Source organism: Camelus ferus, chromosome 15, assembly GCF_009834535.1.
Source record: "Camelus ferus isolate YT-003-E chromosome 15, BCGSAC_Cfer_1.0, whole genome shotgun sequence".
Lineage (NCBI taxonomy): Eukaryota > Metazoa > Chordata > Mammalia > Artiodactyla > Camelidae > Camelus > Camelus ferus.
The window spans coordinates 54,930,723-54,949,666 of record NC_045710.1 but is presented as its reverse complement, the minus strand read 5'-3'; the positions used below and the strand labels follow the sequence as shown (position 1 = coordinate 54,949,666).

Below are 18,944 nucleotides of genomic sequence, written 5' to 3'. Positions count from 1 at the left end.
ATCCTGCAGATTTACAGCAAACCTTTAAGCATTAGTTGTGAAATTTTTTTTTCCAACCAGTTGGGAACAAACTGAACACTACAATGAGGTAGCCAACATTTCACATTTCACCATCTTATCTATAATTATGTATAGAAATCATGGGAGCTTTTGTTAGTCTTTGCCAAAATCCATTTACACTATGTTCACAGCCATTCTGCCACCTTCCAATTCAGTAATCTTATCAAAAAAGGAAATCATGGTGGTATGACTGAGCTAATTTTTACTGAAATGCTTTAGATTTCTAAGGATCACCATATTTTTTTCCTTCAATGCTCACAAACTTTCTACTTAATAACTTATTCTAGAATTAGTAATTATCTGTAGATTGAGAAATCCTCTTCCTTCTTTTTCGAAGTCAGTATATTATCCAACCTCCAGTCTTCTCCATACTTGCTTACATTTTCCTTGCTTTATCTCTGAGACACACGTGAAAGTTCTTTGAGTCCCAAGGAACATACTTTATCTGGTATAGAGACTAAAACGGTTTTTAAATATCTCTGTGCTCTGTTCCTTTACTGTTATCTATCTTGGGGCCATATTTCTTCCCCTGTCTGTGTTCTTTACCTTTTCTAATCCAGACACCAGGTTCTGAAAGATGAGTACGATTTAAATAGAAGGCATTTCAAGTGAAAAGGGTAGCATGAACAAAAGTGTGGAGATTCACTTATTCTCTGTTTATTTACTGAGTGCCTACTGTGTGCCAGGGATTGTTGTAGACACTAGGGATTCAACAATGAACAAAGCAAACGAAAAGCCCTGATCTCATGGACTAGAGAAGAATCAAAATAAGTTCAAAATCACAAAATGTAAAGATGGCAAAGAGTTTAATAGACAGAAATAAAGCAGGAAGGGGACGGGAAGTGGGGCCAGCATTACACAGGTTTAAATAGGTCAGAGGAGGCTGCTTTGAGAAGGCATCATTTGAGAAAAGATTTAAGGAGGTGAGGGGCACAAGCTTTGCAAAAACCTAGAGGAGCATTTCTAGGAAGAGGCACCAGAAATGAGAAGCCCCTGAAGAGTGTGGGGTGTGTGTGTGTGTGTGTGTGTGTGTATCAGGGCAGTGGGGTGGGGAGGTGGGGAGGGAGGATTTTTATCATGCTCCAGGAGGCCACTGGGGCTGGAGCTGAGTGAATAAGGGAAAAAATGACAGGAGATGTGATGTAGGAGGAGACAGGAAAAGAATGGGGAGCCAGATCCTGTAGGGCCACTTGAGAGACTGGTTTTTCACTCTGTGCTAAATAAGGTTTTGAGCAGAGGTGTGACATCTGACTTCCCCTTTTTTAAAGTATTATTTGGGCTGGTTTGTTAAGAATAGCTTCAAGGGATGCCATATAATCAAGGAGGCAGGGAGATAGTGAGGAGGTTACTGTCTCCTGAAGGCCAAGTAAAGAAAGTTAGAGGTGATGGTGACCAGTGAAAGTGGTGAAAAATGATCCAATTCTGTGTCAAAGGTAGAGTTAAAGGTAGCGTCAGCAGGACTTGCTGATGGATTCAGTGTGGTGTGATGGAAGAAGAGGAGTTAAGGATCATTCCAAGGGTTTGGGCCTGAGCTAGGTACAGAGGTGGCTTCATTTGATAAGGAAGACAGCGAGCGGGGAGGGTGTAGCTCAAGTGGTAGGTTGCATGCTTAGCATGCTCAAGGTCCTGGGTTCAATCCCTACTACCTATTCCAAAAATTAATAAACCTAATTACCTCCCCTCACCAAAAAAAAAAATAATAATAAGATAAAAAAGATAAGGAAGACAGTGAGTGGAGCATGTTTTGTGTGGGGATGGGAGAGTGGGGGTTAAATTTGAGGCTCTTTACAACATTGAAATGGTGAGGCTGAGTAGGCAGTTGGGTATATGACTCTAGAATTCAATTGAATACAAGTATTTAAAGCTCAGAAACTGGACAACATCACCAACGGAGTGAGTGTAAATAGGAAAAAAGAGGTCCAGGCACTGGACCTTGGGGAGCTTAAATATTATGAGGTCAGGAAGATAAGGCAAAATGCAAACAGTGAGGTGAAGTAGAAAGAAGAGTGTGGCGGCCTGGAAGCCAAGTAAAGTGCTTCATGGAGGAGAGGGCTGACCTGAGTCAGCACCGCTGATCGGTCTAAACACATGAGGTACTGAGAAACCAGCACTGGATGTAGCAACATGGAAGTCATTTTTGACCCCGACAGAGATGAAAATGGATGTATTTGAAAGACAGGCGACTAGAGTAGGTTTGTGCTGAGGAATAATGGAAGATCTGAATGGATAAAGTAAGGCTACAAAATGGGACAATTTTAATGCCAGATTGGAGAGTTTTACCTTTATTTTGTGGAAAATTTAAAAAATCAAAATATTTGTATGGGACAGTGATAAAATAAGGCCAGCGTTTTCTAAAGTCTTCCTGATGGTAGTGAATTAGAAGAGGTGCTAGATGCAGTGAGACTACTTAGGAATTATCAAAATGAAGCCGATTAGGAGGGTGACAACAAGGAGAGAGGGAAATGAAGAGATGCAGGATGACTGATGGAATATAGGAAATAAGAGAAGCGATAACTCAAATGATTCTGAAGGGAGAGGGGAGGATGGTGCCATCAGGCATTTCTGGGCTTCAAGTTCATAAGAATTAGCTTTAGAATTGGGCCATCCCTGGGTATTCTGAGATCCAGGAATTGTCCCTAAGTATGCACAGCTTTGAGTAATTTTCAGGAATCAGGAACATTTCTGTACATACTGGAATCTCCTACTGAGTCTGGGATATGAAGGCTGGAGAAGGGGATAAACTAAATCCACAGGTCGTTCTTAGTGGGAAGGAGATTACAGGAGTCCTGGGAGATTCTGTGATGAGGAATGACATAGAGACTCTTTCACAGGTCAGGTCAGACAGGGAGAATCCTCACAGCTAATACAGTGATAAAGGCTAGGCAGGATCGTTAAAAACAGCTCCATATGCCTTAGAGAAAGAAGACGCATGTGCTAGCTTTTAGAGAAGTCGATAGGATTTGGGGAATAAGGAAATCGGAATATGATATATTTACCATTTTTAAACTTGGATTGGTAGTTCCACCCTAGAATATGTGAAAGTTGTAGAATTTTACAAGAGGAAAAGAATGTGTAGATAATTGAACCATTTACTGCCCTTTTGCTGGCAAAGAAATTGGGGTTTGAGGAGCTTAAGGGCTGTTTAAGACGTCACTCTTCTAGTCCATTTCCGTTTGACAGATACTTATCGAACTCACTATTTGCCAAGCACTGTGCAAGGTGCTGAGAATACAGAGGTGATAAGAGAGGTAACTAGGCACCAGATCATAGAAGACCTTATAGGCTATGGTAAGGATCTAGATCTTTATGATACAAGAAATTGGAAATCATTTAGGTGTTTTTATGAGAGGACATGACCAGGCTTGTAGCTCCAAGAGATCACTTTGTCTGCATTTCTGATAATGGTTTAAAGGAGAGCAAGAGTGAATGGATTAGAGAGACATTTAGGAAGTAACACTGACAGGACTTGGTTATGGATTGACTTTGGGAGCCAAAGAAGAGAGAAGTGTCAAGGTTGACTCCTTGGTTTCTAGAGTAGATTTTGCTGAAAGAATTATGAGGTTTTTTTTTTTTTTTGGATCCACATTACAGTTTAGATAACTTTAAGATATCTAAGTAGAAACATCAAGAAGCAATGGAATATACAAGGTTAGTTGTGAATGAAAACATATAGACAGGATATGCAATGAGAAGAGAAGAACGCCTTAGACAGAGGTCCCAAAATTTAAATGACTAGACAGTGGAGGAGCCTGCAAAGAAAACCAAGAAAGAACAACCAGAATTAGAAATCAAACCAGGCTAGTAGGGTTGTGACAGCCCAGGAGGGAGAGAGAGAGAACAAGAGTGTCAGATGCCACCAAGAATCAATAGGATGAGGTGGGGAGGGTACAGGTCAAGTGGTAGAGCACATGCTTAGCGTGCACGAGGTCCTGGGTTCAATCCCCAGTACTTCCATTGAAAAACCAAATAAATAAATAAACCTAATTATCTCCCCTCTGCGGAAAAAAAGAAAAAAAAAAAAGAATCAATAGAATGAAGACTAAAAAAGTGCCTATCTGATGTATTGTTGCAGAGTGAAGGGTGGGGAAAACCAGAAAGGAGAGGGTTAAGGAATGAGTGGGGAGAGAAGGTATTGAAATGATGAGTGTAGACAGCCACTGAAAAGTTTCTCTATGAAGAGGAAGAAAGATATATTGTGTGTGCAAAAGAGAGAGGGAGATTTGAACTTGTTTAAAAGTATTCAGTTGAGTAGGAGGGGTTATGTGCGACTTCTCGATTGAGGAGAGAAAGGATCATAGCGGAAGGAATTCAGAAGTGTTTGGGGGCTGTGGCCTTGGAGAAGAAAATGTGGAGATGTAGGCAGGTTTTTATGTTTGATAGTTGAAGGAATAAATGATAGGGAAAACAAACACATCTGTGAATGAAGAAATGTGAGTCAAGACAAACATAAGTACTGGTCCTAGGTAAGTACCAGGTCCTTAATATAACCTATATTATACCTTATAATATATATATAATTATACATACCATATAATACATAATATAAAGACATTATAAGATCCTTAAATAACTAGAGGAGTACCACTTCTAAGTTTTGAGATCACACTGCACTTTTCTGAGTACTACTCTGCAGATCAAGATGACCTCTCTGGGTTACTGGTGGAAGAAAGTTCCAAGTATATTTCATTTTAGACATGTTCGAGAAAAAGACGTTTGGAGAAAAAGTTTCACACTATGCTTATGGTGAGAGGGTCTAAAGTCTCAGTAGTGCCTCAGGAAAGGGACCTGAGAGCTATGTAGACTCTTTACTGGGAATGCTGGCATATTGAATGTTTTTGCGAAAAACCAACTAAGCACATCGTCAGGAAGAAGCCAGGGCGGGAAATGCCAAGCAGCTTCAGCCCTGTTTAAAGTCTATATGTTAAAATCCTAGCACATCTGCATGTAGTATACTCAGTCCAAAGGTGACTCTTCAAGAGAAACAGCAGAGCAGGGAAGTGTTCAAAGAAAGGATAACTCAGAGAATAACAAGGAATTCCCTAAGTTTATGAGGACAGACAGGCAAGACCTGCATTCATCCATACATAGTTGAACAGGGAAACTAGGGAGCAAAATTGAAGCCTTTGAAATCAAAGGGAGGGGGAGGGTGTAGCTCAAGTGGTAGAGCGCATGTTTAGCATGCACAAGGTCCTGGGTTCAATCCCCAGTCCCTCCTCCAAAAATAAATAAACCTAATTACCTCCCCTCCCCCACCAAAAAAAGTTAATAATGCAATAATACATACATAAAATATTTTTAAAAATAAAAAAAATATGAAATCAAAGGGAGAATGAGAGGAGAAACAGACCCAGGTTCCATACATTAGACTTAAGGCAACCTCTTGAGGAATAAAATAAGTCAAATATTAAGGCCAATTAAAAATAAATAAGGCTTAGAATTTATTTCCCCGGAAAGTAAGTTGGGGAGATGAGCTCAGCTTAGAATGACTAAAGCATATGGGGTTTAACTTAGGCAAGAAGGGTGCTGTCATCCTGAGCAGGCTGGCCTCATGCTCCCCAGCCAGGCCAAGTTAGCGTCCCTTGGTCTTGGTTCCCTGGCCCCAGGCCTGGACATGCCAGAAGCCGGAGAACATCCAAGAGAAAAAGACACAGTCAGCCTGCCTGGGCGTTACCAGGCCAGTTCTCTTTCCTCGCCTGGTCAGTCTGGTGATCCCAACACCCTTCTGCTACGCCCTTCCCCCTGCCCTCCCCTTGGGTTTAGATCAGCCCTGATATCACACCACGAGCCCTTATTCCCCATCTGCCTTGGCCTGATTTCTGTGGGTCCTGATACAGGGTCTTTATCGGTCTGAGGCCACGTTCTTCACTGCTGCTCACCCGGCTGGCTGTGTGCTTATAAGGCCAAACAGCTGTGCAGGGTGGAGCCTTGGGTGGATCTCGTGTTATCCTGCCACAAGGAACCCTTCTGACCGTTTGAAAAGAAATCTTGCCCCTGGTCCCAGTGGCACCAGTTCCTTCCACTTGGTTCTAGACTGACCCTGTCTCTGCTATTGTCTTATCCTCACAGAAAGTTGAGGAAGCGAGCGGCCAAAGCCTCGGCCAGACGCTCCAAGCCCCTTGGAAGGTAATGGGGCAAGAGCCCCGGGACCTCCTGCTCACCACGGTGGCCCCAGGAGGTGGATGGATGGATGGAAGGCAGCCTATCCATGTCCATCCCAGAACCCAAGCCGATGAATTAGGGCTACGACTGGGAAATGGCCATTCCAGCGGGGAGGGGAGGGGAGGCAGGCATGGGGATGGGTAAGCTTTGATCTTGGGAAGCGCAAGGAGGAAATAATGTCGGAATGTCTGAGGAGGAGCCCCTGCATCTTTATACTTCCCCCAGATGGCTTGGACTCCAGCCTCAGCCACCTGCGTGCTTCCTCCTTCGCCCGCCTACTCCTGACCTCCCTTGATTCACCTACGTTCCCACTCTCTCTCCTCCCTCTACTATTTCTCTATCTCCTTTCCCCTCATCACCTGGATTGACATACTAGACTTCTCATCACTGTTGCTAAATCCAGAGAGCGGCACAAGTTCCCAAAATACACTGAAGTGGTATGCAGCCTCAATGTCTGCGGACACCCTGACCGCCTTCGCTTTACCGCTTCCCATGCTCTGCATGAAGGGGCCTTCCTAGAAACGGAGAAAAAGAAAGAAAGAACCCTCTACCTTTCCTGGGTAGTGTAACTGACTGCTGCCTCCACTAACTTCTTTCTCCTTTTTTCAGACAAGTCACCAAGCTTAAAGTCAAACCCAAACCCCGAGTGGGCAGGGGGCCAGTCAAGAGGTAAACAAAGTTCAGGCTGGGTGGAGAGGAGAGGGGTGCCACGTGGTGAGTCGGGGGCATCGGGCTGTGGTGAGGAAGGGGTCCAGAGAGGCCTCTGCCAAGAGGCGGGGGAGCAGCAGGAAGGATTACAAGCCACCTTCCAGATGGTTCCCTGAGATGTAAAGTAAAGCTGGCCCTTAGGTCATTCTCTGAGGAGTTAAGCTTGTCACGGGATTTTTTTAAATCTCAACAGAAGCTCATCCACTGACTGCCCTTGTTGCACGTGCTTATTTATCTTTCCCGCATGGATTTTAGCAGATACTCTGGCCCTTTGGTCTTTCACATGCCATGCTTGCCTCTCCCCTAAGAAGTCACGTTTGCCTAAGGGACCAGTGTTCCCTTCCTACATTTGTTTGATTAATTTTTTTTTAAATAAGTGCTACCGACTTGGAAGTAAGACTCGGGATCCCCTCTGGAAACTTTACCACGGATGGAGTCAGATGACAGCCTGTCTCTCTGGCCCAGTTTCCACAATGAGGCTCCCAGTTCCATAATTTTCCTCCTGGGTGACTTCAGAACCCCAGGGAGTGGAAAGCTTCCAGTCCCAGTGATTATGTCTCACTTGGCTTCCAAAGGCAGTTTGAACATGAAAATCTCCCTGATAGCTTCTTCAGCCGTGGCTGAGATGTAGAGAACCCATCCCTTTCTCTTGTCTCCTCCTCCCTGCAGAGCATCCCAGGATCACTCAGTGGTCCCCCAGTACCCCTCATTCCCCAGCTCCTCCTTCTATGGCTTCAAAGGGACTTGGAATTTGGGGGTATTCTTGTCCTGCCCTTTTAGCCTAAGATCATCTTGTCCAACGTGGCCATACTCTGGCCTTCCCTAACCCCTACACTAAAGTGCACAGTGTCGTTTCTACTTTGTTAGTTGGGGGGAAGGGCTTTGTTAGTTGCAGGGAAGGAGAGGAGGGAGTTTAGAAGACAGATGCCTTTTTCCTAGCATGGCCTCTTTGATTTTATTTTCAGCCAGACAGGGCTTTGGGAGACACAACCTGGGCTCTTTGAGCTTCAGAATCCACTTATTGTGAGCTTCTAAAGGTATTCTGTAAAGTCTCCAGGCTTCCTTTGTCTGTTTTGTTGATAACCTTTCCATCTCTCTGTGTCTTACCAGCCAATGACTTCAAATCGTCATATTCCCTCCTTCCTCTGACATTAAGTCGTGGAGCACTTTACTGCAATAGCTCACCACCAAACCAGCCTCCCAGGCCAACTCTGCCAACACCAGGCCTCCTCTGGTTCCTTCCCAGCTGTTCTGGGAAGAAAGTACTTCTCTCATGCCAGGCTTCACTGCAATATCTCATTCTGTTGGTGTCGATAAACAAGTCCCCTCGTTCTTCCTAGCGTCTCTCTGCAGTGTTTCCAGGTCTTAAAACCTCTAGTTTAGTCCCGTTTTCCTGCTCCATGGCTACAGAACATTCTCTCTGTTACGTTTGAGTTGCAGAAGCGTGGACTACTTCATTAAAGATGCATACAGTTCAGCTCAGGTCTGGGGCTACGTCTACCCTTCTGTGTTCATATTCGCTCTCCTTCTCTGGTCATGTGGGCCCTGTAACTTTTGGCTGTCTTGCATTTATACATTTTCATTCCTCCATATGCCATCTCCAGACTTTCCTGTGTCCACCACCCGGTCTGTTCTTCGCATAACTGCCCAGCATCCTCTGGCCTCTAAGAAGCCACGTAGACCCAGACTTACTCCTTTGCATCCGGACTCATTCAGTCATTTCAGTCTCAGTGTAACAGAAGGATCTGCTCGCTCTGGCTACTTAGGCTTCCTATTTGTGTCAGCTGCTCCTTCCCGCCTGTCTCCTCCAGCTGGGCAGCCCTGGCTTCCTTTTCTTTTTACACAGCAGCCTCAGCCTCCATTAGGGCCAGCATCCTGAAACCATGTGGGACAAGGTTTTGTCTGGCCAGTCAAGACCCATAGGGTCCTTCTGCTGCACAAGGGCCCCAGCGAATCCCACCCGCCCCCATCCCTGCTGCCCGGTTAACCTAGGCTCTTTCAGCCTGGAACTACTCACTGTTACCTTTGTCTCTTTGCAGAGAAGAGGGGAAGAGGGGCCAATGTGGCCACGAAGGGTCAGGGGGTGGTGGAGGCGATGGAGTGGGAGGAGGGATGTGGGCGAAGAGGCAGGAGCATTGTTTTACCGTACTGCACCCTACTCCTGTCCCCCCAGGCTGCTGGCCCAGCGGCAGCAACACTCCTTTGGTCTGCATGGGGTGGACTGCGTGGGCACGGAAGCCCACCTCTCCCTCTGCTCCTTGGAGTTCTACCGTGCCAATGACACCGCCAGGTGCCCCGGGGGGTCCCCTGCGGTGGTGAGCTGTGTGCCAAGCCCTCTCTATGCAGCAGCATCCAGTGGCCAGAAGAAGCAACAGTCGAAGCCTCAGGGGGAGGTGTGTGAGACAGTGACTCTGACCTTCCCCATCCCAGGTGGAGAACCCCCTAGCCTGGCCACACCCTGTCTAAGCACAGCCCTGACCTTTGAGGACAGAGAGGAACCTTCCAGGGGGTGGGCCACAGACCTGAGACTGCCCCCTCCCTCCCAGCAGAATCTCATTTATCTCCCAGGTCTGTTAGCCCTCTCTGTGCTGAGGTCCCCATTCACGGCTGGTGGGTACCTCTCTCTCCTCTACAGGCCCGAGTGCGTCTAAAGGGCGGAGCCCACCCAGGAGAGGGCCGGGTAGAAGTCCTGAAGGCTGGCACGTGGGGTACAGTCTGTGACCGCAAGTGGGACCTGCAGGCAGCCAGCGTGGTGTGTCGGGAGCTGGGCTTCGGGAGCGCCCGAGAGGCTCTGAGTGGTGCCCGCATGGGGCAGGGTAAGGGGTGCAGGTGGGAGGGGGAAGGAGGAGGTATACACTTCTGGTGGGTACATTCCTTGGGAAGGAGACCCCTGGGCAGACAACGAAGGTCTAGCTACAACCTCCTGATCTTTGACCTGTAACCTTAGGCATGGGTGCCATCCACTTGAGTGAAGTTCGATGCTCTGGACAGGAACCCTCCCTCTGGAACTGCCCCCACAAGAACATCACAGCTGAGGACTGTTCCCATAGCCGGGATGCTGGAGTCCGATGTAACCTGCCCTACACTGGGGTAGAGACCAAGGTCAGTCCCTCTTTGCACCTTGGTTCAGGTGTTTCACGTCCTATCCAGTCTTGGTCATGATCCACCAGTCTGACGGCCCTGCTGCCCACTGCCCCACTATCCAGCAGCTCTCACCTGATGCCACCACTTGCTGGCCCTTTAAGTGCCTCTGGCTCGCTGTTCAGCCCAGGTCTGCTGCAGGCTCCCTCCACTCCACCCCAAAAGCTTCCCCAGCACTTCTGTTGTGTCACTACAGATCCGACTCAGTGGGGGCCGCAGCCGACATGAGGGACGAGTCGAGGTGCAAATAGGGGGACCTGGGTCCGTTCGCTGGGGCCTCATCTGTGGGGATGACTGGGGGACACTGGAGGCCATGGTGGCCTGTAGGCAGCTTGGACTGGGCTATGCCAGCCATGGCCTGCAGGTGAGTGCGAAGGAGAGGGGAACCAAGGCCCTTGCCTCCCAGGGCTGTTTGGGGCAGATGACTGTGGAAATGAGTCCCTTGGTCCGGGAGGCTAATGGGGGGACCTCACAGAAATACCTTGGTATGTCCCCAGGAGACCTGGTACTGGGACTCAGGGAATGTAACAGAGGTGGTGATGAGTGGAGTGCGCTGTGCAGGGACTGAACTGTCCCTGGACCAGTGTGCTCATCATGGCACCCATGTCACCTGCAAGAGGACAGGAACCCGCTTCACTGCTGGAGTCATTTGTTCTGAGAGTGAGTGAAGGGTAGGGTGATGCAAGCCTGGGAAGGGAGGCTCTGGGCCACCCTTTTGCAGGGAAAGAGGGCTATCATCTGCAGGGGTATGAAAACCAGAACTCTGTGGAAGGTGGGTGGCAGCGGTCCTGTCTGGCCCCGCCCCTCAGCTGTAACTAACACTCTCTGTTCTTTCTGGGGCGCAGCCGCGTCAGACCTGCTGCTGCACTCAGCACTGGTGCAGGAGACGGCCTACATCGAGGACCGGCCCCTGCACATGCTGTACTGCGCTGCCGAGGAGAACTGCCTGGCCAGCTCGGCCCGCTCAGCCAACTGGCCTTATGGCCACCGGCGTCTGCTCAGATTCTCCTCCCAGATCCACAACCTGGGACGTGCTGACTTCAGGCCCAAGGCGGGGCGCCACTCCTGGGTGTGGCATGAGTGTCATGGGTGAGAGGGGCAAGTAGAAGGGCAAGGCCACCGGGGATAGGGCAGGCTTGCTGGGGGCAGGGAAGGAAACAGGTTCCTTTATCCCCACAGGCATTACCACAGCATGGACATCTTCACTCACTACGATATCCTGACCCCCAACGGCACCAAGGTGGCTGAGGGCCACAAAGCTAGTTTCTGTCTAGAAGACACAGAGTGTCAGGAGGGTGAGTTGGGGCTTAGATGACAGTATCCCCATCCCGCAGACTTGCCTCACACTGACATATGCTGATCTCTTCAGATGTCTCCAAGAGGTATGAGTGTGCCAACTTTGGAGAGCAGGGCATCACCGTGGGTTGCTGGGATCTCTACCGGCATGACATTGACTGTCAGTGGATTGACATCACAGATGTGAAGCCAGGAAACTACATTCTACAGGTGCCTGGGATCTGAGATTTCCAGCTGTCAAGTGGGAGGAGCTTTTATTAAAGCACCTTTGATCTGATTTGAAGGCTGCAGCTGGCTGACTTCCTTCCACTCACAGGTGGTCATCAACCCTAACTTTGAAGTGGCAGAGAGTGACTTCACCAACAACGCAATGAAATGTAACTGCAAATATGATGGACATCGCATCTGGGTGCACAACTGTCACATTGGTATTTGGTGGGAAGAGTAGCCAGAAAGACTGGGGGATGGGAGGGAGAAGAATGAATTCTCTGCTCCCTAAGTTGTTCCTCTGGATCTCCCAGTCTCTCCACTTCTACCTGCCCTTCCCCACAGTGGGTCTGTTTTCCTGCCCAAACCACCCATTCACCTTGCAGGTGATGCCTTCAGTGAAGAGGCCAACCAGAGGTTTGAACGCTACCCTGGCCAGACCAGCAACCAGATCATCTAAGGTGCCACCACCCTCCTCTGCACACCACCACTGGCCCCCAATGGCAGGGGTCTGAGGCTGCCATTACCTCAGGAGCTTACCAAGGAAGAATCCCTGACGTCAGCAGGCCCACGGCACTCATCCAGTGTGTGCTGTGGGTGTGGAACTGTCACGCAGAAGTGATCACCCTCCTTAGGCCAGCTGTCCGGATCTATGGCCACACAGGGGGCATTTTTGCTCCCAGGCCCAGCACCAAGCCAAGTACAGCCACAAAGAGGAGCATCTGATTAACTGCCCAGAACAAAAGACAGCCAGCAGCTCGTTTTCTTCAAGAGGGAGGTCAGGATGGTCAACTCCAGTATCTCCCCTCAGTTCAAGGAGATACAGCTTTACCTCTAACCTTTTTGTGGGGGGACAGAGCAGTGTGCTACCCTCCCCCTCGTTTTTGAGTATAACATGTTGCTAGGTATAATTTTATTTTATATAAAAAGTGTTTTTGTGATTCGTTAGAGCTCAGGCATTGGTGCTGGTGGTTGGAGGGACCTGCCTCCAACTGGTTCATTTAATCCTCTGTCCAGGTGCCCTCAGAGCCTAAGCCAGGAAAGCCAGGTGGAAATCAGAGCAGAAAGAAGCCTCCTACTCTTGCTGATCCATTCATTCTGTGACTTCAGGGGTCACATACAAGGTCAATGTTTCCGGTCCCCGCCGGATCCGCACTGCCAGCTGGGACTGGGTTCGAACAGCTTCATAAATATCCTCAGCATTTTGTACCAGCTGCTCCCCAATGGCCACGATTACATCACCCGGCCGTAGACCACCCCTATGGCAAAAGATAGACAGAGTTAAAGGAGGCAACAGACAGCTCAGTTCAAGGGCACATGCACACCTCACTGGTCTCCACCTCCCAGGGCAGTCTCTCCCTCACCGGTGTGCAGGGGAGTCCAGGATGACTTTATGGATGAGCACACCATGCTGAACATCAGGAAAGCTTGGTTCTCGAAGCTGTAGTTCAGCAAGGATGCTGAAAGGACACAGGTCACCCTCTTAACACACCAAGGCACTCTCCCCATTTTGGGTTCACCTCAAATCTCTCATCAACACAGACAACTGTATGAACAGGGCATGCAGTAAGAACTCCTGATACATACCAATTCACTTTCTGCTTTCTAGCAATTAGGAAGTGGGACATGAATAGAAAGGGTGAGTAATGCCAAATGACACACAGTGTTAGATCAATAGCACTAATGTCATTCTAGAATCCTAAGGGAAGCTTTATGGAGGAAATATAACTTAAGCTGAACCTCGAAGGATGGGTCTGATATTTAACTATATAAAGTAAGAACAACATAAATAAAAATATGATACTAGGAAATGAGAATATACAGAATGTACTCATGTAAGGAAGCCAGGTCTGGGGGGTTGAGCTGTATATGATGGCCCCTAAACACCAGGTTAATGGACTGAAGTTTTACTCAAAGCAATAATGGGGTGAAAAATCTGGTGGGAGATGTACAAAATGGAGGGGGGTGGGTGGGGGGTGAGAAAATCAAGAATGACGAGAGGGGACAGCTCTTCCGATGGCACCAAGCATAAAGCAACTCATCTGAGATTCAGACAGAATTGAGAACAAAGCTCAACAGAAGTGCCAGTTGCCCACCACTGATTACCCTGACGGTCCTACATGTCACTACCCCTAAAGCTCGTACCTGGGAGTTAGGGTCAGCATCATCACCCCAATGTAGCGGCGCTGGGACCCGCTGATTCCAGAGCAGGAATCTGTAATGGAGGGACAAATGAGCCCAACTCAGCTACATCCTTCCCCTCCTTCTCCTCCCGGCAGACCCCTCTCCAGCAAGGTCCAATGAATGCCCCTCCCACAACTTAAAGGAACCCCTATCCCTCCAAACCAGGCTTACTCTTCTTTTCCCCACGATGCAGAAACTCTCGAAGGCGATCAGAAGGGATGGCAAAGGAGATTCCAGCTGTGACCTTCATGGTATTCACCCCAATCACCTCCCCATCCTGCAGGGACAGAGCCCACTATTCTCCAGCCCAAACAAACAGTAGGAGATAGGGGTACCTGAGCAAGAGTAGTAGGAAGTGTTGGGGAGCTGGGGAGACCCGGTGGGATTCTGAGAAATAGCCAACAAGAAACTGCTCAGAAATTTGACCAACCTAATTGTTGAATTAGGGAAAACCCATCCCTTCCAACACTGACCTGGGGCAGCGATTCTTGGAAAGAAGGATGTCCCACTCACCAGGTTAACCAGGGGACCTCCAGAGTTTCCAAACTGCAAAACAAGGAGAAAATATGGAAAAGACCCAGGGACTCTACTCCTGGGGCCATAACCAGGATGTAGGCACTTTCTCCAAATTCTCTCCTTTCCCAGCCCATGATCAAGTGGTCACATTTTTGCAGCCCATCCACTACCTATCATAGTTGGTGCCTGCACCACACAGCCTCTACCCGCTCCCCCACCTAGTCTGTCATTTCTCTCATATCAGGACTCACATCGATAGCTGCATCGGTCTGGATGTATTCCACATTGGTTTGGGGGAGGCCCAGGTCTCTGGCGGGACGCTGAGCAGAGCTGACAATGCCGGATGTGATCGTGTTCTGCAGTGCAAAGGGGCTTCCCATGGCAACAACAAACTCCCCTTGCCGGACATCGGCTGAGCGTCCCAGGGGCAACGTGGGGAGAGGCTCCTAAGGGAGAATGGGTACAAGAGACCTGTCATCTGGAGACGTGAGCAAATTCACAACCCCAACCAGACATGGCCTGCCCCGACCCCCACCTTGGTCTGAATCCTCAGCGTGGCGATGTCTGCCACGGGATCCACAGCTGTGACCACAGCCTCATACGTGTCACCGCTAGGCAGCCTCACACGGACTCGGCGCCGATCAGCCACCACATGGGCGTTGGTAACGATGAGCCCGTCAGCAGCTACCACGAATCCTGAGCCATTCGAGATAGGTACTTCGCGGCCCGAGAAAGGGTGCCTGGGATGAGGGAGAAAGTAAGGATATGAGGAGGCTCGGACCCCTCCTTCTCGCCCGCCCTCCTAGCCCGTGGCTTCGGTGCCTCGGGGTGTACCCCACTGTTACCGGCCCAAGATCTCGATATAAACCACGGCAGGGGCCGTCTTCTCCACCACGTCCGCGATGAAGTTGTACTGGCGCCGGGGAGAGGTGGGTGGCGACCCAAGGACCGAGGCGAGGACGGCCGGGGGACCCCGCCCCCCGCCCCACAACAACAATAGCACTGCCCCCCCAGCGCCCAGCGCCACCGCCAGCCACACACGCGGACGGGTTCCAGAGGTCCCTGAGTCTTCCCGGGCCCGGGGATCTGGGGTCCCCGCAATCAGCCGTGCTCGGGGATCCAAAGTCTCCGACTTCAGACACGTCCGTGGTTCAGGGACCCTCAGAGACAGCCGGGCCCGGGACTGGGGACTGGGGGTCCCATAAGTCACTCCAGCCTGAGGGTCAGGAGCTCCTGACGTCAACAGGGCCCGGAAGTCAGGACTCAACAGTGATCCCTTACCCCAGCGAACCCCCCGCCAAGCCCGCCATCCCCAGAGGCTCCAGCCTGCACCCCGCCCCGCCCTCAGTGCAGCCATCAGCTCCGCCTTGGCTGCCTCCTCGCCCGCCCTACACAGAGGAGGCGCTCTGGACGCGAGCGGGAGGACTGCGGGACGCGGGGCACGCCGGTACCTGAAGTCTCCAGAAGTGCACGCCGGGACCCAGGATTCCGGGAGGCCGACTCCGCCCCCGCCCTGCGAATGCCGGGAATTGTGGTCCCCGCGGGACGCGAGTTCTGAGGTGGCCCAAGGGCCCGCAAGGCATGCTGGGACCGCTAGCCCTTCCGGGGCGCAGCAGGGTTTCGGCTCCCGGCACCCTGGGCGGATGCCCAGAGACTCCGCCTTCCCAGGAGGCCCTGCGACGGGGAGCGAAGATGGCGGCGGAGGCTGCAGCCCGACAGCCCTAAAGCAGCAGTTATGGAGCCTCCCCCGGTGCCGGGGCCGGAGCGGCTCTTTGATTCGCACCGGTAAGAGCCCCGGCGGGAAGAGACCAGTTCCCGCGTCCGCTTGGCCTTCTGCGCGCGATCACCCCGCCTCTCGCCCGCAGGCTCCCGGGTGACGGCTTCCTACTCTTCGCGCTGCTGCTCTACGCTCCAGTAGGGTTCTGCCTTCTCGTCCTGCGCCTCTTTCTTGGGATCCACGTCTTCCTGGTCAGCTGCGCGCTACCGGACAGCGTTCTTCGCAGGTTCCGACCCGGGCGCTAGAGGAGGGTCAGGGCTGGACCCGGCCCGAGGCCGCGCAGTCACCGCTGCCTGCATCCCTAGGTTCGTGGTGCGGACCATGTGTGCAGTGCTGGGACTCGTGGCCCGGCAGGAGGACTCTGGACTCCGGGATCACCGCGTCAGGGTCCTCATTTCCAACCACGTGACACCTTTCGACCACAACATAGTCAATCTGCTCACCAGCTGTAGCACCGTGAGTTGGGGACGAAGTCGAGAGCGCCGCGGGGTGGTTCCCGGGGCACAGCTCAAGGCTCCCTTCTCCACGTCCAGGTTTCCTCTGGGGACTCAAGATACCGACCCTTACCCCAGACCCCGCCTTTCTACAACATATGTCAATTTTTCTCCCTTCACAACATTCTTTTCTTCTTTCTCTCCTCCCCCATCCCAGCCTCTACTCAATAGTCCCCCCAGCTTCGTGTGCTGGTCTCGGGGCTTCATGGAGATGGATGGGCGGGAGGAGTTGGTGGAGTCACTCAAGAGATTCTGTGCTTCCACGAGGCTTCCCCCTACCCCTCTGCTGCTGTTCCCCGAAGAAGAGGCCACCAATGGCCGGGAGGGGCTCCTGCGCTTCAGGTGGGTGAGCACAGGTATCTGTCTCCAAACTGGGTAGGTGGTCAGGCTTGGGGGCCCTTGGGTTTTCACAGCCTTTTTCCACCCTGCTCCTTCCATTCCTAGCTCATGACCTTTTTAGTTCTTTTCCTTGAATCCCTATATTCCCCACTTTTCTACGGTCCAGTTTGACAGTGTTCTGTTTAAAGTCAGGTATGAGCTGCTGACTAGGCTGGCTGAAATCCCATACTCTCTCTTCCCCTTTCTAGTTCCTGGCCATTTTCTATCCAGGATGTGGTACAGCCTCTTACCCTGCGAGTCCAGAGACCCCTAGTCTCTGTGGTGAGTGTGTGCTGGACAGAGAATCTCTGGGCTTGGAGGGGACATTTCCCAGTCCTGGCCCTGACTTAGACCTCACTCATGCCCTCCCTTCAGACGGTGTCAGATGCCTCCTGGGTCTCAGAACTGCTGTGGTCACTTTTCGTCCCTTTCACGATGTATCACGTAAGGTATTAACTGTCCTCACTTTTTGGTGGCTGGGAGAAACTCACCTCAAGGTCAAGGAAGTAGCTGTCTCTGCCCTGTCCATTTGCAGATCTTTTAATGTCAAGTTCCCACCACAGAGGCAATATGAAGTATTTAGTATCTCCCCACTGTCACCACAACTGTTCCAAGAAAAGAGGTATCAGAGTGGAGAGAGGGTACCCCCAACATGGTCCTGGATTGTTTTTGCAGGTGGCTCCGTCCTGTTCATCGCCAGCTGGGGGAAGGGAATGAGGAGTTTGCCCTCCGTGTACAACAGGTGACAGGGGACCCATGCAGGATGGAGGCGGGGGTCTTCCCTCAGGGGGAAGGAGACGAAGGCTTGAGAACCTTCCAATCTTCCAATTCTCCCTAGTTGGTGGCCAAAGAATTGGGCCAGACAGGGACACGACTCACTCCAGCAGACAAAGCAGAGCACATGAAGCGACAGAGACACCCCAGGTTGCGTCCCCAGTCAGGTGTGTAGTCCCTGTACACAAAGCTTCAGAGCCATTTTTTCAGCCTGTCGTGGTTTCCTCCCTGTTCCTGTACTAGACAGCCTCTTCTTCCACCTAGTTCTCCACTCACCATATTTCGGATTTCTTTTTTGCAGCCCAGTCTTCTTTCCCTCCCTCCCCCGGCCCTTCTCCTGATGTGCAGCTGGCAGCTCTGGCTCAGAGAGTCAAGGAGGTTTTACCCCACGTGCCACTGGGCGTCATCCAGAGAGACCTGGGTATGGGGAAGGGTGGCCTCACGCAAGGAGACAGGCACAGGGAAGAAAAGTGGGTGGTGAAGGGAGAAGGTGAACAAAGAAACAGACTCTCCTCTCCTCTCCTCTCTTCCCTTCTCCCCAGCCAGGACTGGCTGTGTAGACTTGACCATCACTAATTTGCTTGAGGGGGCCGTAGCTTTCATGCCTGAAGACGTCACTGAGGAGACCCAGTCCCTTCCCACAGCCTCCACCCCCAAGGTGAGACCCCAGAAATGGTCAGGTCCAAGACTTGGGGTGGGATGGGGCAGTCTGCACGTTCTCTGTCCCTGACATCTCTTTTTTTGATCCTGAGACCCTAGCATAGTGCCTCTCTTGCAAAGTAGGCATTCGATGGGTGTTTAATGATGACTTCGCAAGCCCTCTGACATTGTGATCACCTCAGTTCCCCAGCTCTGGCCCAGCGACCCCTCAGCCCACAGCCCTAACATTTGCCAAGTCCTCCTGGGCCCGGCAGGAGAGTCTACAAGAGCGCAAGCAGGCGCTGTATGAGTACGCGAGAAGGTGAGGGGTTTGGAGAATGATGGGTAGAAAGGGACAGGTTGGAGAAGGGAGCTCTTCGTGGAGATAATACAGCAAAGCCCGTTCAATGTCTTCTTCCTTATGTCCTACAGGAGATTCACAGAGAGGACAGGCCCAGGAGGCTGACTGAGTACAGGATGGCACCCAGAGCCGCAGGACGGAGACTGGGGGCAGCCCTCACCCAACTCACAACAGGCCGGATGGGTGGGTGGTAAAAAGGGAGGCATGGGGCTCCCCCCAATATCACATTAAATTCAGGGTTTTCATTCAA

The 18,944-nt window shown here is 50.9% G+C and overlaps 3 protein-coding genes across 10 annotated transcripts in view; 2 read left to right on the top strand and 1 right to left on the bottom strand.

The window, feature by feature from the left end:
• LOXL3 (lysyl oxidase like 3) overlaps positions 1-12,512 on the top strand; it is an 18,712-nt gene extending 6,200 nt beyond the window's left edge. For all 4 annotated transcript variants that reach the window (XM_032497917.1, XM_014554362.2, XM_014554317.2 and 1 more), the window contains 10 exons: positions 9,101-9,320; positions 9,563-9,743; positions 9,875-10,029; positions 10,265-10,432; positions 10,566-10,728; positions 10,914-11,157; positions 11,248-11,363; positions 11,438-11,574; positions 11,681-11,792; positions 11,958-12,512. In XM_032497917.1, the coding sequence (XP_032353808.1) occupies positions 9,101-9,320; positions 9,563-9,743; positions 9,875-10,029; positions 10,265-10,432; positions 10,566-10,728; positions 10,914-11,157; positions 11,248-11,363; positions 11,438-11,574; positions 11,681-11,792; positions 11,958-12,031 (1,570 nt within the window). In that variant the 3' untranslated portion in view covers positions 12,032-12,512. The remainder of the gene's footprint in view (positions 1-9,100; positions 9,321-9,562; positions 9,744-9,874; positions 10,030-10,264; positions 10,433-10,565; positions 10,729-10,913; positions 11,158-11,247; positions 11,364-11,437; positions 11,575-11,680; positions 11,793-11,957) is intronic.
• On the bottom strand, positions 12,468-15,876 carry HTRA2 (HtrA serine peptidase 2). Of its 2 annotated transcripts, XM_006172484.3 has the most exons (8): positions 15,117-15,876; positions 14,807-15,011; positions 14,523-14,717; positions 14,269-14,301; positions 13,927-14,032; positions 13,717-13,786; positions 12,936-13,031; positions 12,468-12,830 (listed from the first exon to the last, which is right to left on the bottom strand). In XM_006172484.3, the coding sequence occupies exons 1-8, from the start codon at positions 15,626-15,628 to the stop codon at positions 12,665-12,667; spliced, it is 1,383 nt and encodes a 460-aa protein (XP_006172546.2). In that variant the 5' UTR covers positions 15,629-15,876; the 3' UTR covers positions 12,468-12,664. The 2 variants fall into 2 exon arrangements, with proteins under 2 accessions (XP_006172546.2, XP_032353813.1); XM_032497922.1 differs by lacking the exon at positions 12,936-13,031 and having other exon boundaries at positions 12,470-12,830; positions 15,117-15,695.
• On the top strand, positions 15,871-18,944 carry AUP1 (AUP1 lipid droplet regulating VLDL assembly factor). 4 transcript variants are annotated; one of them, XM_006172486.3, is made up of 12 exons: positions 15,871-16,056; positions 16,137-16,274; positions 16,354-16,504; positions 16,700-16,884; positions 17,130-17,202; positions 17,296-17,369; positions 17,596-17,662; positions 17,759-17,861; positions 17,996-18,115; positions 18,237-18,352; positions 18,537-18,655; positions 18,766-18,944. In XM_006172486.3, exons 1-12 carry the CDS (start codon positions 16,007-16,009, stop codon positions 18,797-18,799), a joined length of 1,230 nt encoding a protein of 409 aa, XP_006172548.3. In that variant the 5' UTR covers positions 15,871-16,006; the 3' UTR covers positions 18,800-18,944. The 4 variants fall into 4 exon arrangements, with proteins under 4 accessions (XP_006172548.3, XP_014409979.2, XP_032353811.1 ...); XM_014554493.2 differs by having other exon boundaries at positions 15,899-16,056; positions 16,354-16,884; XM_032497920.1 differs by lacking the exon at positions 18,766-18,944 and having other exon boundaries at positions 15,899-16,056; positions 18,478-18,618.

Bases quoted from the DNA above. Each gene is read 5' to 3' on its own strand.
- AUP1 (XM_014554493.2), top strand. From the start codon at position 16,007: ATGGAGCCTCCCCCGGTGCCGGGGCCGGAGCGGCTCTTTGATTCGCAC. The intron at 16,885-17,129 runs GTGGGTGAGCAC...TCCCCTTTCTAG, and splicing joins GAGGGGCTCCTGCGCTTCAG to TTCCTGGCCATTTTCTATCC. The intron at 17,370-17,595 runs GTATTAACTGTC...TTGTTTTTGCAG, and splicing joins TTCACGATGTATCACGTAAG to GTGGCTCCGTCCTGTTCATC.
- HTRA2 (XM_006172484.3), bottom strand. From the start codon at position 15,628: ATGGCTGCACTGAGGGCGGGGCGGGGTGCAGGCTGGAGCCTCTGGGGA. The intron at 14,718-14,806 runs GTGGGGGTCGGG...ATTCTCCCTTAG, and splicing joins CGCTGAGGATTCAGACCAAG to GAGCCTCTCCCCACGTTGCC. The intron at 14,033-14,268 runs GTGAGTGGGACA...CTGTCCCTGCAG, and splicing joins GAGGTCCCCTGGTTAACCTG to GATGGGGAGGTGATTGGGGT.